We start from the raw sequence: 17,841 nt of genomic DNA, 5'->3' as shown, positions 1-17,841 counted from the left end.
GACTTAAACCTGCGTCCTCTCTAGCGGCCAGCAGGGGGCGACTTAAACCTGCGTCCTCTCTAGCGGCCAGCAGGGGGCGACTTAAACCTGCGTCCTCTCCAGCGGCCAGCAGGGGGCGACTTAAACCTGCGTCCTCTCTAGCGGCCAGCAGGGGGCGACTCCTTCTATACAATCAAGTGTGATTGTATAGAAGTCTCTGAGAAAATTCTACACGCTACAAGCTGAGTGACAGGTCGCTGCCTGTCAATCAGGATAAAGGCGACTCGTTGTTTTAAGCCAAAATTAGCATCCCAGCTAATATCACAGTTAATGTGACTTACAGATGCACCTTGCTAACCAAGCTAACTAACTCCACTGTCTCGTCCAAATACTTCACGTCTGGTTCCATAAAAACAAGATGGCGACGGCCAAAATGCCAAACTGGAGGCTTCAGAACGGCGGTCCACAAACCAACAGGTGACATCACGTCACCGTCTATGAGCCAGACACATAACTAGAAAAACAGCAGAATTCACCCCTCAGGATCTGTCCACACTAGTAAAAACAAATACCATCTCCGTCTACATTAAAACGACTCAGGTACACTGGACATTCGTGCGCCGGTGTAAACATGAAGCAGATGGTCTATTCCGTAGTTACAGAAGATTTGGTGAAAGAATAAATAAATACAGACGAAGAATCAGACCAGTTTTTTATTTTTTTTTGCATGCACCAATAACGAGCTGGGACTGTTACTGGATGTAACACGGGACTGTGGCGGTAGAAAACAGACGGGGAGTAGTTGCAAAGTAAACGGCGACATGCACAGTGTAGGCAGATAAGTGTTATTTGCACGGTACAGAATGTTTCAATAGAAATACCACGTCAAAAACCTGGTCAGTAGCATCATGTTTGTCTCTGCTTGTCCTCCGTTTTTGCCCGTCTTCACTAAAACGCCCTCCGGAGTTTTGACGCGTTGAATTGTTTTTGCTGTTTTAGTCTGAACGGGAGGTGCAAACGTAGCAAAAGGTCTCCGTTTTAATTCGAAAACGCACCAGTGTGGACGGGGCCTCAGACTGACAACAGGAGAAGCAACCAGAAGGAAAGAAATCACTGACACTCTTTTCATTCAGTAATTATCTGCAGTTGCTTCTCGACCCCACCAGGACTTCGCGGGTCTTTTTAGCGATTGTTGCGGCATTAAATGCGATTAAATTTTACGACAGCTTTTCTAAAAAAATTGTGATGTTTATGGGTGTTTTAGCGATTAAATGTGGGAATAAGTGAAAACTGCAAAGGAAGATGTGATTTTTTTTTTTTTTTTTTTTTTAGAATTGTAGTTGAATCATTAAACGGTCCCTCCAGGACTTGGCAGGCCTAAACCTGCATTTCCTCACACTGATTCAGCAGCCTGTGTCTCAGTGTCTCGTCTGACGTCCTCCATGTGTTTCTGCCATTCTCTCTCTGTATGTTTCGCGGCGGCAAAATGTTTGATGATTTCCTTTATGCTTCGACCACAATGCTGCACGTTCTGCAGAACAGTTTCCCGGCTTTGGTAAAGAAGATCTGGATCCTGGTCTTCACGGCCCTTTGCTTTTACTTGAGACACAAAACAATGTTCAGAAAAGAGCATGATACAAAGCTGAACGGATGGAGACGCATGATTTAAGTCTCTTAGGACTCATGTTTAAGGTGAAGAAACTGAATTACATGTCCAGTGGGAGGAATAATGAATTTATGTTATGCATGCATCACTTCCCAAATTCTTTTGGGCCTCCAAAGATAAAAAACTGTTATTTATTCTCTGAATCATTTGTCTTCTGTGGAAATACTGAAGGCTGACTGTTTGTGTAAGCAATAAGGTTTGGATATTCAAAGATAATACAGAGGCAACCTATGAGAGTTTCCTGTGTGATAAAGGCTGAATGATTGTTGTTGTGTTCAGGGAGAGGACGGCCTGCAGGGACCCAAAGGATATCCAGGACGTAAAGGGAACCGAGGCCGAGGGGTGAGCGCCGACACATCTTTGGTTTTAGATTTTTAACAGTGTTTCTGCTTCATCGCTGACTTGTGTTTCCGGTCTGACGGACGCAGGGGAACTCGGGCAATTCGGGAGAATCGGGCGTGTCGGGAGACCCGGGACATCCAGGACACAGAGTGAGTGACTCCAGACCACCTTAAACCCGAGACTTTAACATACAGCCTTAACTTCGGCTGCAACGATTCGTTGATTGACAAAGTTCTGTTTTTTGATAATCAAATAATAATTTAAGCAAACATGTCGCACCTTTGCTGGTTCCAGATTCTCGAGTGTGAGGATGTAATGCTTTTCTTTGTCATTCATATCAGTGAATACAATATTTTGTGGTTTTGGATTGTCGTTGCGATGTAATAATGCGTATGACGACTTCGACTCTTGCTGTGGGAAACTATAACGGGCACTTTTCCACCATAGTCTGCCATTTTAAAGACTACGTGATGAATCAGTTCGGTAAATTTGGACAATTCATTAATAATGAGAAGAACAGCTGACTCCAGCCCTGCTTGTTCTTCATCTTGTTTTCGTATACAATACCACCTCAACGAGGACATTTCCACAAACCGGTGTAACCTCCTTAAATGCCGCACGTGTTGCGCTCAGCTCGGTTGAGAATCATAACTGATGAGGTTAATATTGTCTCTTCTTCTACTCTTTCCAGGGTCGCAGAGGTCCTCCTGGGGGCAGAGGCATGACTGTGAGTCCACCTTAAACTTAACCTGACCTGCAAACCTTAAGGCAAACATCAGATCCTTTTCTCAGCATTAATACGTGACGTCTTGTGTTTCCTCAGGAGTGCCAGCTGGTCACCTACATCAGAGACAACTGTGGTACGCAGCTTTTTTACAGGCTCACCTGCAATTATTTGTTTCAGAAATAGGACAGTTGGAATAGGACATTATTAATTGTTTCTTAACTGCATTTCGACCCTGACTTATATATTCTTTTCCTCCACGCAGCGTGTTCCATCGGTACGTATCTCCATTTGAACAGTCAGACCTGTGTGGTGAGTACAGAACAAAACTTCTGCTGCAGATTGAGATCATCTCCAAGAAGACAGAACTCTCATCACACCTCTTTGGTTTCTCTGGCATCAACGCGTGTTGATGTTGGACGAAGGACGGCAGTTACATAATGCACTGCGATAGTTTATAGACAGTACGTATGTATATTTATGCTAGTGGCTCTATGAAGGGCTGTCGGTCCTCTCTTTACTTTATCTCAGCAGCTGGTGACATGTTTCCCTCAGGATGAACTGTAATAACTTGATCCTTGGACTTTTCCTCTAGCGCCATCATCAGGTCAACATGTTGATGTGTCCAACACTTTACGACCACATACCTGCAGAACTAATACAGTGTTTGGGCCATTTCTCCAAACTTTTGACTGGTAGTGTTTTGTTTTTATTTTATCAGTGATGGGTGTTTTACAATACCAGTACCCTTAAAGTGATACTGATACCAACAGAGTACTTCATTCAATACCTTGCATAAAACGCCACCTGTTGAAGCCGTAGTAGTTGATTGGTAGCCTATTATTTATTTTTATTGTAATGGACAAGCAAGGTGATTTATTTTTTTGTTTCAAATAACTGCTACATAAAAAAGTTTTGGGAACTGTATCAGATCCTCCTCATCCTGATTAGTTCATCCTCCATGACAGTATTATACAGGGAGAGACTGCAGCTTGGGAATATTTATATTTGGATGAGAGGAGTGAAATAGTTTAGTGACCAAATAAGTTGTGGGTAATTTTTTGAGAAGTGTGTTGAAAGTAAACAACGGAAAATTATTTTGTTAACTTTCGATCAATAAACTGAAGTGAAACCTTTTCCCTTTAGTGGTGAGTCACAAACCTCTGGACAGTCACAAGTAGAAAATGAGTCAGTCTGTTTAAACAAGTCACTAAACTTCACTAAAGACTCACAAACAGAGTAAAGAGGCTGCACGTCCAGCTGATCTAACCAGCTACACCTGAAGCAGCCGGAGGCTCCGTCACTAAAATCAGCTGATCGCTGCTGTGCCACAAAATCTTTAACTGACGTGATGGCACGCAGCGATCTAACAGTGACAAGTGATGTGAACAGCAAATAAAAATGTACAGAGAAGTGTTCAATGATCCCAGAAGATGAAACCAACAGAAAGCCGAGCTTGTGCTGATAAACCTGCAACAGTGACGAACTGAGACGCAGCCGAAGTTGGTTAAAATCAGCGTGGACTGAGCCGCAGCCTTAATACAGTTTTCTGGTGCAGGCACATCCGGAAAAAGAGGCGAGCTCTTCTCTTTCTTTCGGTGCGTTGCTTGCGTGTTTGGCTGCAAGCAAAAACCATAACAAATACATATATGTACAATGCAATACAATTGGTAATTTTTTGACATAATCTGGTTACAAAAAGTATCGATTGAAGTTCTGGTTTGACTGGAGACGTTTCAATTCTACTTGATACCGGGCTGTTTCGGTCGCTACCTTTAACGTATCGAGTAGCGATACCCGTCCCTAGTTTTTATTGAACTTGACCAAATGTTGGTATAAAACCGTTGGAGCCTGGTGACCTCGCTCTCTTAGTTTTACTTTCTTTCTGCTGTACTCAACATGAACTCTCCTTTGTTGGTTTTCAGGTCGATCAGCCTGCCCGGCCTACCCCACCGAGCTGGTGTTCGCTGTGGACATGTCCGCCGAAGTGTCCCCCGCAGCCTTCGAGAGGCAGCGCGCCGCCCTCCTCTCCCTGCTGGAGGACATCACCATCGCCGAGAGCAACTGTCCGACGGGCGCTCGCGTCGCTGTGGTGGCTTACAGCGCCTACACCAAGTACCTGATCCGCTTCCAGGACTACCAGCGCAAGAACCAGCTGATCGAAGCTGTGAAGAACATCGCCCTGGAGAGGACGACCAACAGGCGCCATCTGGGGGCCGCCATGCGCTTTGTGGGTCAGAACCTCTTCAAACGTACACGTGCTGGCGTGTTGATGAGGAAGGTGGCCGTCTTCTTTTCCAGCGGGCCTACACAGGATGCTGAGGACATTGTCACGGCCATGATGGAGTACCGCGGCCTCAACATCGTCCCGGCAGTCATCTCTCTGACCAACGCTCCTGCTATTAGTCGAGCGATGGAGGTAGGTTTCATTTGTCAGCAGCCATTTGTCTTTGCTGATCAGATTTTAAGTCCGATACAATTCGATATTTGAGGATTTTAATATCGATATATCGGCCGATATTAAAAAAACGCATAACATCAACAAAGATTATCCCTAATCTTTCTTAAGTTGAACCTCACCAAGATACCATGACATAATGCAGTAAACATTTATTGTTAGAAATAATACTTTGAACAAAAAAAGATATTAATAATGTATCAAATGTATAAAACTACAGAAAACATTTTTAAAATATCTGATTTATTAAAAATTATAGAGTACTACTACTAATGAACATTAAATATTGTACAGAAACTATAAAAAATACCAATATAGTACTACTACTAAAAATTATAATATAACATCTCTCATGTCATTGTTTTCATAATAATGATAAACAGGGTTCTCCTAGATGGCCAAAAATGTATATATGTACTATACTACACTACTACTACTTTCTACATCTAGTTTATCATCTCCACTCTGTTAATTCTATCCAAAACTACAGAAACAATTTCCTAACCACCTTCTGGCTCTGCGAAACAGTGACGCATAGGAAACGCTGTCCTTGAATTAATCTAATACTTCATGACTACATTCTCACATTTATTCACAAGTCCGCCTCTCTTTAACGTTAGCGCTAGCACTGATAAACGCGGCATTAGCTTTGTGGCTAATTTAGCAACAGGGAGCGTGTTAGCTGCTGTTGGCGGTTGGAAAATATTTAGAAGTAATAAATGAGATAGAAATGAGAGGACAGGTCGCTCGAACTGCCCAACTGTTTCAGAAACAAATCTATATTCACGTCTGTCAGCAGCGTAGCCTCCAACACCAGGTTACCGTAACATTAAACACTGTTGAGCCTGGAGAGGGCAGTGAAAAACGGGAGGGTTAGCAAGTCTGGTCTCCGAGGAGGAAAAGTGATGAGGGACATTTTTATTGTTATTTAAGTCACGTAATTGACGTGACAAAAGACCAACTCACCGGGAACACTGAGTGTGAGAGCTAACAGGAGCCAGGGAGCTGCTGCCTTGTCGGGAAAAAATGCTACCTTATACGTTCCCTTTTCCAATCCCATAAAGTTATAACTCTCACAGTATTATGACATCTTCTGTTTTTGATTAGATAATGATTTTATTTTTTTTATATTGCTGACAATCAGCCACTGTCTCGACAGCATGCCCAACAGCAAGGTTGCACAGATTTAGGGGTGTGGAAAGTTGCACATCTCAATAGGTAGCATAAATCGACAGCTGACGTTTTGTTCTGTGGTGCTGCTGTGTTTTGAACAGAGGACTCTGACTCTTTCTTTTTTAATAGTCAAATATCTGCTGTCATGGTGGTGGACTGTGACGTCACAGAGATGAAAGGGAAGCGGCTGGACTACAAACGAGCTGTTTTCAGGCAGAGTAGAGTTTTCTGTGGGAAATGGGAACTCCCTTTGCACTTTTTCACTTTGCAAACCTGTTACATGCACAAAAAAGATTTATAACTCAATAAAGGAGAGGGGAAAAGCAGAATACCACCTCTATAATAGGTCAAACTAATAAACTCACTTCCCACTTGACCTCAGCTCTCTGAACATCTGGATCGGGGTGTTTCAGGTGTGATCAGAGTGATCCAGCTCTGTGTGATGACTGTAGAACTAAACACAGCTCTTCAGACCTCATCGCTACTCTGACAAACAGACACAGATCAGCGTTAATGCTTCAACACTACAAACAACGCCAGAAGAGCCGGACAGCCCCTCAGCCCCATCTCAGCTCCCTCTCCTGCCAAGACGGAGGTTTTCTAGTTTGGCTCTAGAACACATGACTTCATTCCAACTCCCTCCTAAACGCCATCTCCCTTTTTGGTTAAGAGCTCATCCACTGCTGCCAAGACATTTGTCTATTTGTCTTCAGCAGCAAGAACCTGCAGACGTGACTGAAAACCGATACTAATCATGATTTCAGTAGAAAAACGGAGTCTGATGTATGTATTTGCTTTTAATCACGTGGCTCCGTGTCATCTAACCAGCACTGTGATTAACGAGAGCTGCTGTTTCTCCTCAGACTGACGACTCGGGGAACGCCATCTTCACAGTGCTGGGGAGGGACATGGCCGCCGACCTGAGGAAGGTCAGGAACTGTGGGATCTGTTACGGTAAGCGTTGAGGCTTGTGCTTGGATTCAAATTTATTTAAATCATTCTGTCCAAAAAAAGTTTTTTTTAAGTTGTTGAAACGCAGTCGAAGGATTTATTTGGAACTTAAAAGCGATTATATCATCTTTCAAAACATTGATAACTTGAGTCTTTGTTTGTACTCTGTGGAGTTTGGAGGGTGCTGTCTTTAAGTCTTTCCGTAACCAAAAACAGAAGCTAAAGCAGTGGTTCTCAAAGTGGTTCACCTTGAGAACCACTGAGCTAAAGTGGAAAGACTGGATTAAACATTTAGCAACAAATGTTAGCATGCTTGGCTAATTAATTTACTATCTACAGTGGTAAGAGTTAGCATAGAACAAGCTAACTACATTAGTTTGTGGTTAAAATAACCCCCTTTCAGGACTGGAACCTCCAGTCGGTCCAGTATGAGAACTGTCTCTTGTTTCTTCAGACCCCTGCAAACGTTCAGAGCAGTGCGCCTTCATCCAGGATGTCCCGAGGCCTCAGGAGGTCGACGTGGACCTGGTCATGGTGGTGGACGACTCCAGGGAGATTAAGGCTGATGAGTACGCCGGCGTCCAGCAGCTGCTGGGCTCTGTGGTGGAGCAGCTGGTCGTGAGCCCGCAGCCACGCAGGGCCGGCAACCAGGCCCGGGTGGCTGTAGTCCAGCAGAGCGGCGGCCGCAATCTCAAGCCGGAGTTTGGCCTGCTGGACTACCAGAACGCCAACGTGATGAAGAGGCAGATCAAGAACATGCAGCAGCAGAGCGGCTCCCCTGCGCTGGGACAGACGCTGGAGTTCTGCCTGCAGGAGGTGCTGCTGAAGGCCACCACGCCCCGGAGGAGGAGGGCGATGCTGACTGTGGTGGGCACCACGACGGCTTACGAGGACCGGGCCAAGCTGCGCTACATCTCCCAGAAGGCCAAGTGTGAGGGGGTGGCGCTGTTTGTGGTGACTATCAGTGATCGCTACAACCAGACGCAGGTGGAGGAGCTGGCCAGTCTGCCTGAACAGCAGCACCTGATCCACGTCGGCAGACTGAAGGCCGACGAGCAGGGCTACGCCCAGCGCTTCTTCAGAGTCTTCCTCTCCGCCCTCAACAGTAAGACCAGACTCAAACACACAGCTGAGACCTTTAGAGCGAATTACATCAGTTTGTCTTCAGCTTATCTCCATCTCAGATGTCAGAAAGGTCATAAAAAAGTTTTAAAACAAAACATAGAATCAGCCTATAAATGATGACGGCTTATTATTCCATCTGTAATAATGATAATAAGAATCCGATAATATAACATATAATAATTTTCTGCCTCATGAGAAGTTTTACTTTTGATACTTTAAGTGTGCTTGACACAAAACATTTGAACTTAATATTTTGAATACAGGACTTTTACTTGTCCCGCAGTAGTTGAAGTTACAGGTTAACTTCGGTACTGCATGCTGCAGTCGGCAACAGTGAATCAGGGCTGCAACGTTATCCTTGTTGGTAATTGCGCCCCGTTGAAGTGCGTCCACTAAAGAGCTTGTTTTTGCCGCTGACAGGCTCAGATTATTATTACAGCTGTCTGACAACATTATTGAAAGGATCTCTAAAGGGACAGACCTTTTTTAAAGAGGAAGATCCTTTTTGTTTAGTCAGAAACAGTCACTGTATCGCTCTCATAAAAGCCACCAGACTCCCTTGACAAAAATAATAATTTTACCTCTCGGGTCTACCGCTGCCTTACTGCAGCCACTTACAGTGGACGTACTTTGACTGGACCAAAAACATGGTGAAACTGGTTGAAAATACAGAAGTTGCCCTTTAAGGATCGGAATAATTTGTCCATCACTGCATGAATGAATGAATGTGAATCTGTGCTTATTTCAGAGGGAATGAACGCGTATCCTCCTCCTTCTTTAACACGGACCTGTGAGCAGCTGACAGGACAAGATGGAGGACAACAAACGTTTGTGAACGGGTAACTCACACCGCCTGCAGAATTACCTACTACCATGATAATAGTTATAAACATAGCTCGTGCTGAAGAGCCGAAATGATTAGTTGATTTAATAAATACCCTGCACCACCTCCATAGCCAAGTATTTTAGTAAACTAAATATCGAACACCTTTAGCTCTGAGACACTGGGACAGGAATTGAGCAGTATTTTGTTTCTGGAAACAGTTGCAGCCTCAGAGTTCTGTATAAGGAGGAAACAAATGAAATGAGTGAAGGAAACTTATGAATCTTTGTTTTGGCGGCCGTGTGTCCAGTCAGGGGCCGGCTGTGCTTTGGGAGGTTGCAGAGGAGGAAGAGGAGAGGTTTGAGGAGCAGACAGGAGGACAGACTCAGACCGGCCAGCTGGACATCATCGACACGCTGTCCAGAGGAGACGGCCAAACGTTCGCCTCAGGAGTGAAACTCAACGGTAGCCCACACACACACACACACACACAGCTGGCTTCACTGCTCATAGGTCGACTCTAAAATAATACATATTCCAGCCAGATTCTAACAAACACGTGGACAGTTTCATTTAGTTTAGTTTGTGACCTGAAGACACCCCAACGCTGCACATTTAATAAAAACTGATGCAGAATGTTTTTTCACGTGTTGTAAAGAAAAATAACTAAAGGCCTCTAATCCAGTGACTCGATGCAAGTGCAGTCGCGTTCGTACATGTACTAGTATGTTGCTTATATGATTTACAAATAGAAAGAACTAATAGAAATGGCCTTTGCACTGCTTCAGCACCACAGAGTGCCCCCTAAAGGCTGGATTGTTCATTCCTGCCCACGATATCAATGCGCTGTATACACTGGAGACACCAGCAGGGCAAAAAGGTTTGATGCCTCAAACCTGCAGGCTTTAGTTTTTCTCGCCCACAGAGAGCGAGTTACATCCTGTTAGCTGAATGCACGCTTTGTATTTAACTGCACGGTCTGTTGACCACTTCTCTGTTATATGTTATATGTCACCTGTTTTATTTGTTATTAACACCGCCTCTTCGTTACACACCACACTCTGTGATTGAACTAAAACCTGGATGTGTTTGTGTGGAATGATTCGTGCATCCGCATGTGTTCTCCTGCAGCAGCAGCAGCAGCAGCTCTTCACAGTTCCACCTTACAACGTCTCAAATTAACGGTTAATTCAGCTTAAGGTGTTACGATCGGACTGACACACGCGCTGCCAGTGGGCGGGGTGTGAAGTGAAGCTGCTGCTCTGGAGGACTGTTCTTAGTGTTTGTAGTAAATGTGTGTGTTCTGCTTTCAGCCCAGTGTCAGCTGGAGTCTGATACTGGTATCCAGTGTCACGACTATGTCCAAGCGTGGTTCTTTGACAAAGCCATCGGTGCATGCTCGCCCTTCTGGTACGGCGGTTGCGGCGGTAACGCCAACCGCTTTAAAACGGAAAATGAATGTTTCCGGACGTGTGGCCATAGTAAGTCCCGACTCTGTCTCTGTGGACTGTGAATGTTTGATATTAACAGCGTCTCTTCTTTTTAATGTTGTGTTATAAGTTAATATACTGTCTGTTTGTAGTTCTCTTCTCTTCTTCTTCTTCTTATGTTAATTTGAGCATTTTAAGTCCAGTGAAAAACCTTAAATGGTACCAAAGTAAGCAGCAAAGTTAAAAACGTTTACGTCAACAAAACAGACATTTTCAGATCTAAAATTTACAATTAAATGAAGGAGTTTTGTTCATTATTTCCCTGTAGGATCAACTGATCAACCAGCTGCTCTGTCTGCCTTCATTAATATTATTTATTTATATATATATATATATATATATGTGTGTGTGTATATAAACTCAGCAAAAAAAGGACACTTTCAGGACACTGTTTTTCAAAGATAATTCTGTAAACATCCAAATAACTGCAGAACTTTATTGTAAAGGTAGTAAACAATAATTTTCATGCTTATTCAATGAACCAAAAACAATCACTCAATGTACATGCACCTGTGGAGCAGTTGTTAAGACACTAACGGCGTGCAGACAGTAGCCAATTAAGGTCACAGTTATAAAAACTTTTCTACTGATTCTGAAGAACACCAAAAGACGCCCAGGGTCCCTGCTCATCTGCATGAACGCTGCAAGGAGGCGTGAGGACTGCAAATGTGGCCAGGGCAATAAATTACAATATCCGTACTGTGAGACGCCTAAGACGGCGCTACAGGGCGACAGGAAGGACAGCTGATCGTCCTCGCAGTTTAACAACAGCTGCACAGGATCAGTCCATCAGAACGTCACCTCTGCAAGACAGGGACAGGAATAACAACTGCCCGAGTTACACCGGGAGCGCACAGTCCCTCCATCAGCGCTCAGGCTGTCTGCAACAGGCTAACGCTGAGGCAGAAATGTCCGGGAACTTCCATGTGCCTTGATGGAAGAGTGGGATAACATCTCACTGCAAGAACTGGCAAATCTGGTGCAGCTGAGGAGGAGATGCACTGCAGTACTTTCTGCAGCTGGAGGCCACACCAGATACTGACTGGTACTTTTGATTTTGACCTCCCTCTGTTCAGGGACACATCTTTCAATTTCTGTTGTCTGTGAAACTTAATGCATCTTATGTCTTAGTTGTAGAATCTTTTTATGTTCATACAAATATTTACACATGAAAATGAAAGCAGTTAAAATTAAGTTTATAATATAGTCCACAGAAAGCTTCTGAGGGTGTTTTAGCAGGCTGTTCCAAGGAGCTTACTGTAGACATGTTTCATTTCCTTCCACTGCTCCAGAATAACTAAAGAAGGTAAAGACAAAGTCAGCAAAACTGAGGAATACTGTAAACTCCAGAGATAAACAATTTTCAGGGATGAAATAATGAGTTAACTACTTCAAGTTATTCCGCAGCAGTGGAAGGAAATGAAGCCTTGAAACACATTTCTACAGTAAACACCTTGGAGCAGCCTGTTAATACAGAAGCTTTACCTGTACTATATTATATATATAATATTAATGAAGGCAGACGGAGCAGCTGGTCATCGGTTGATCCTGCAATGAAATAATGAACAAAACTCCTTCATTTAATTTTTCATTTTAAATCTGAAAATGTCTGTTTTGGTAACTTTGGTAAAAGTGTTTTGTGACAGGATCTAAACCAATGTTTACAAAAGAACTAGAAACCTGGAGTGGTCTGGACTGGAGTTAAAACCAGTGGTGTATAACTTAAGAATCAAAACACACCTCTACACAGATATGTTCCATTTTTACTATTCTTGTAATCACAACTCTGAGTACAGTAACAAAACTAAAAGTCTAAATCCCCTCAGAGGCTGCAGATCTCGTTCCAATCCACATTACAGAAGTGCCGGATATTTAACTTATGTAGGTGTGAACTGATAACAGTTTTTATGAAACCTCAGGAAGCAGCAGCTCCGCCTGCTCTAAATGTTCTGATGTTGATTAAACACCTGTCGTCTCTCTCAGATCCAAACATCCTGCCGAGGCCGGAGCTCGCCAGCTTTGTTTCCAAAGGTAAAAAACAAAACACTCTGATCATTTCACCTGTCGTGTTCGTGTTGAGTACTGTGTTTGATGAAGAACCTGCAAATGAAGGAGGGATGTTGTTTCTTAACGGGGGGGTTTAGCCTATTTTAGCTCATTTACAGTCCTGATGAGCATTTCAATCTTTTTAATAATCAACATGCATTAAACCTTTAACCATGAAGAGCTCTGCTCTCTACTGGAGGTCAGGAAACGTGCAGCAGTTACTCTTCCCCCATGTTCATGTGGTGTTGGAATAATCTAACCTATAAAATAACCTAGATTAGTTATTTATTAGCATTAACTCTGATAACAAGTGGTTTTAGCCAGTGTACTGGTGCAGCAACAAATCTGGGAGACTGTTTCAGCATACCTAGAGATAAACTTCAAGTTATTCTGCAGCAGTGGAAGGAAATGAAGCTTTATTTGTACACTATTGCAACTAAAAAGGTAATTATTGGTTGATCCTACAGCAGCGTATGAGGAGCATTCATCCCTGAAGTCTTTTTCTAGCGCTGTTTGTGCAGCAACGAGCCCATTACAGTTTGGCGCAATACAGTAAGACAAGGTGGAAAACTAGAAAAACTTTTAAAAAGAGTTCAGGGATGAAGACTGACTGGTTCATTTGGTAAACTTTCCCACCTCTAATAAAGACACATGGGCCAGTTTCACAAAGCCAATTTAGACCGGTCTATAGTGTTAGTTAGTAACTGTATAGAACAATGAAGCTGGTTTTCAAAGAGACGGACAGAAACCAATGGCTGCTTTGAGGGTTGGAAAGGAAAATGCTCCGCAGGAATGGAAATGTACAAAATCAGTAGCTGATTGGATAAAAGAGGCGAAATGCCTTAAATTCAGAGGACTTCATCACCGGCATGAATCTGAAATGCTTCATATCAAGAGGCTGTGGGGTGAAGTTTCTTGTAAACCATAACCTCTCTCTCTCTTCACAGACACCTGTTTCCTCAGCCAGGACCAGGGCAGCTGCCAGAACTACACCATGATGTGGTTCTTCGACACCAAACAGAATGAATGTTCTCGGTTCTGGTACGGCGGCTGCGGCGGCAACGACAACCGCTTCAAGACGGAAGAGGAGTGCGAGAACCTCTGTCTGACCGAGAGACGATGAGGAAGGACGTCGCCCGGATTGGTTGGAGGAAAACAGCTCTGTACAGCAAACTTCTATCAGCAACACCTCAGAAAACACGCATCTTCGTCGCTTTATTCACAGCTGAGGTTGTTCGGGAACAGTTCAACTGCTAACTAGTTTCTGGCTTAAACGCCTTCAGGGAAAGTTCCAACTGTTCCGAAACGCAGCAGCTGCTGATTAAAGAGCTTTTGGGTCACGAGGAAGAGTCTGTTGTTTTGTTTCTGCTGGACGTTGATTTAAAGCAACATTTTGTAGCATTAGTTTTTTGTATGTGATTTGGCGCCCTGACTGTTTCAGAGTGTAATTTGCCGCTCCGTAGATAAAGCTAAAGTTACGTGTCAATACATCATCTACCAGTCCTCTTGGCAGGTGAGCCAAAAAGTTCATTTCCACCCCTGGATATATATTTTTGCTGCTTCTTATAGCTTGCTGACGAGTCGTGTTGACGCCGTAAAGTATTCCTCTGTTGTCGTGATAAGTGACTCCAATGTTTCATAGCGCAGCGAGCCCTGAGCGGTAATAACAGAGACGCCATTCACAAACAGAGTACCATCAAAATGATTGTAAAGCTTTGAGTTTAGAATAAAAATGACTACACAATGTTGCTTTAAACATGACGGACGCTAATCAGAGACGAAGCTGTTTAACATCACATCAGCTGCAGTAAAGATAGATTTGACTCGCATCCGACTGCTGAAAGACAAAAACAGGACTGAACCTGAAGCTTTCAGGTCAATTTCAAATGCAACTGCAAAACTTTGACAATTTTCTTTTTCTGTGTGTGCTCATTTCAGTTAGTTTTTTGAAGATATGAAACTTATCTCGTGATCATCAGCTCCAGTATTCACAAATAACTGTTTGCAATTCAGCCACTTTCTAGGTGAGTCCTGCTTCCAGACATCCCCACATCTTACTTTCAGAGTTTTGGTCTCAGCTGTGGAAGAGGGCAGCACTGGTAGAAGTAACTTTACAGCTGGAGTCAGAGAACCAGAAGCCTAAAATTACATCTTGGGATGTCCTGGTGACAAATCTAACGGACCCAAAGACTGAAAACGTGTACAGCGTGTTAGCTTTTCATTTTTGTGAAGTGTAGGCTCGACAAGGGACAGTAGCTGTTTGGAACACTCCATCATTCTGGCGTCGGGTTAGCGAGGTCGATCTGACGTTCACACCCACGTTCATAACAACTCCAAACTCATTTGTCTGCAGCAGCGATTGGGCAACCCGTCGTACGAACTAGTTACTGCCGAGCGAAACCGTCCCTGACTTCACCCCGCCTCTGCTTTTATTGCCTGGTACTCTCGATGCTTCCTGCCTCTTTCTACTGTGTACAAATAAAAGCAAATCACAAATATTATCACAAGCAGGAACTTTTAACTCCCTTCAGGTCTAATACTCTAAAAAACACTAGAGTCCCTGGCTGAGGGTTTCGCTCTAACCCTGGACGTTTAATAAAGCCTGAACCATCAAACAATTGCCAGAAAATTTGTTTTTTTATACCAAATTTAAACAGATTTGAATAGTCTTTTGTATGTATGAGTTTTGTTTTGTATCATATTTGATCCATTCAGACTTTATTGCAATGTTTTGCCAACATAATTTTTTTCTAAAACAACAAAAAACATGCAGGACACAACATGTTTTAAGCCTTTTATCATCATCGTCCCCTAACTGCTCCATGTCATTTGAATTGCCACACATAATCAATTGTGCCTTTAATTACTTTACTTAAATAATTAAAAGACTATAGCTCAATGAAATGCATAATGAAGGATATCCAATAAAACTATGACTTACAGATGTATAAATAAATTACCTTATATACCTGCTGTATCCAATTTGATACGAAACAATTTTACTATAAAATAAGTTGGGAAATATTAAGTAACTTAACATCACTTCAATCCAGTAAAAAAAACAACAATTTAAATGTTTTTCTCACCTTTACAATTGGCAAAAGTTTCCTTGCAAAACCACCTGTAGGTCCCCGATTGACAACCTCCATTTTGGCGGTCTCAAACTGAAGGACCTATGGTGGGCGACTGTCGGCCCCCTGGTGGTATTACCTGTGCATTGAAGGTGTCTGATTGTATGTGTCAGGTTTTTTTTGTGGAAATATATCACACTTATGATGTAGAGGTCTCTAAAACTCACGTATCATATGAGATACGCTTGGAATTACAGGGTTAAAACCGTCCTCACAACAATAAAGTCTTATTTCCCCTGACGGACCAAACCTTGAAAACGAGACCCAGAATTTTTCCTTTAATAATCGTGTGAAGGATCAAACTGAACTCGAGCTGCTGCTGTGAAACAAAGGCTGTGAGAGGACAGATCTTTGTTCAGAGTAGTGTCTGGTCGGGTTAATGTGTAGTTTCTTGTTTCTTGTTAGCGTCTGATTTATCTCACTAATGTAAACACATAGCTGGAGTGGCTGCAGAACGGCTCGAGTCCCAGTTTGAGCCTTAAAAGGTCTGAAATGTGTCTTTGAGTTTCAGTCTGTGTCACCGTCTGTCTGTCTGGATGTAGAGATCACTGTCTGTGGTTCTTCAAACCGACCAATGGTGCTTCATGTAAAAAAAAAAACAATAACAATAATAAAGAATTTAAGAAAACCTTTGGAGTTCCTGTTGAACAGTTTGTTAGTTCGAAGGGGATTTATGATGAGTCGGGATTAAACCTGCAGCTGTTGTGTTTATGCTACCGAAGCCTCATATTTAGCCTCCTAAAACTCATATTTACAGATGTTTATCTCAACATTCACACAATTGTTATTAGGGCTCTTTCCTTTGGTTGATTTTACAGTTTGGAATGTGCTGCAGATGTTTTTTTAGGGACTTACAGCAGAATATTCAAATTCAATAGCCATTTTTTAGAAGAATGGGTCGTTTCAGACAGACAAAAGCAGATTCTGAAGATTTTCTAACTGTCGCTAACAGACATTATCAGGTGAAGCTAACATTTGCTCCATGAGTCGGGTGAAATGCCGTCACTAGTTGACCTTTTTTAAAGCTTCATTCTAAAATAAGGATCTTGACAAGCTTGACAGAGGTTATACTCGCGCTTCGGACGTACTGTGATCTGATGCTGCGTTTCAGACTCCTCGGAACCTGGAAATTATTTCAGACCTCGAAGCGTTCCAGGTGCATGACGCCAAAAGTGAACGAAACACATGGTTGATTGTGACATAGCTGAACCTTCAGCAGCTTACAAAAAAAATTACCAGACAGGTTACTTGTTAACTGTGTTCCCTACATCAGTCGGTAAAGCCCAAAAGTCAGTAAATGTTTTCACATTTTTGGGCATTTTTTAACTGAAAAACCTTTGTGCAGAAGAGGACTTTCAGATATTGTTTACCGTAACCTCGTACCTTGGTTTTTATCACTATAGAGTGCCTTTGAGACTAAATAATTCCCAAGCCCACAGATATATTTAGAATACACCAGAAACTATATGTTTAACAGCTCATTAACGAGAATATTTAGAAGTGATGAGTGCCTGTAAGCTCTGGTAAACTCCAGTCAGCTGATTGTTTTGTTCTGTGGTTTTTGTGGTGAGGCACAAACTATGCAACACCCATGACATGAGTGAAGGATCTGACTCTAGCTTTCTTTTTTAATTCTCATATCTTATAAACAGCCGATGCCGATTAAACGCAATTAGCTCAACGCCGTCCGATAAATCGGTCGAGCTCTAATTTTTTTTTAAAAAGGTAATGAAAACTGTTTAGCAAATAGATGTCGAGTTTCTAAAAAGTTTTTCTAATAATTAATATTTCACTATGACAGGGTGGACATGTTAAGCTTGACAACATCCAGCTACAAACACAATGTGATGAAAATTAAGAAATAGAAGTGTAGAAATGTTATATACTTCCAGCAGTTGTTTAAACCTCCAATGGACAAAGACAAATTGCTGGT

General features: G+C 42.7%; 1 protein-coding gene across 3 annotated transcripts in view; it reads left to right on the top strand.

The window, feature by feature from the left end:
• The window catches only part of col6a4a (collagen, type VI, alpha 4a), an 82,932-nt gene extending 66,396 nt beyond the window's left edge, over positions 1 to 16,536 (top strand). For 2 of the 3 annotated variants that reach the window (XM_046043746.1, XM_046043744.1), the window contains 13 exons: positions 1,925 to 1,987; positions 2,074 to 2,136; positions 2,679 to 2,714; positions 2,811 to 2,847; positions 2,977 to 2,988; positions 4,637 to 5,130; positions 7,206 to 7,296; positions 7,748 to 8,398; positions 9,167 to 9,257; positions 9,552 to 9,706; positions 10,555 to 10,722; positions 12,715 to 12,762; positions 13,725 to 16,536. In XM_046043746.1, the coding sequence (XP_045899702.1) occupies positions 1,925 to 1,987; positions 2,074 to 2,136; positions 2,679 to 2,714; positions 2,811 to 2,847; positions 2,977 to 2,988; positions 4,637 to 5,130; positions 7,206 to 7,296; positions 7,748 to 8,398; positions 9,167 to 9,257; positions 9,552 to 9,706; positions 10,555 to 10,722; positions 12,715 to 12,762; positions 13,725 to 13,900 (2,085 nt within the window). In that variant the 3' untranslated portion in view covers positions 13,901 to 16,536. The remainder of the gene's footprint in view (positions 1 to 1,924; positions 1,988 to 2,073; positions 2,137 to 2,678; positions 2,715 to 2,810; positions 2,848 to 2,976; positions 2,989 to 4,636; positions 5,131 to 7,205; positions 7,297 to 7,747; positions 8,399 to 9,166; positions 9,258 to 9,551; positions 9,707 to 10,554; positions 10,723 to 12,714; positions 12,763 to 13,724) is intronic. The other variant, XM_046043745.1, reaches the window with a different exon arrangement.
• Positions 16,537 to 17,841: the final 1,305 nt, after the last annotated feature.

This window comes from Micropterus dolomieu, linkage group LG03 (assembly GCF_021292245.1).
Source record: "Micropterus dolomieu isolate WLL.071019.BEF.003 ecotype Adirondacks linkage group LG03, ASM2129224v1, whole genome shotgun sequence".
In the NCBI taxonomy this organism is placed as follows: domain Eukaryota; kingdom Metazoa; phylum Chordata; class Actinopteri; order Centrarchiformes; family Centrarchidae; genus Micropterus; species Micropterus dolomieu.
This window is presented reverse-complemented; position numbering and strand designations above follow the sequence as displayed.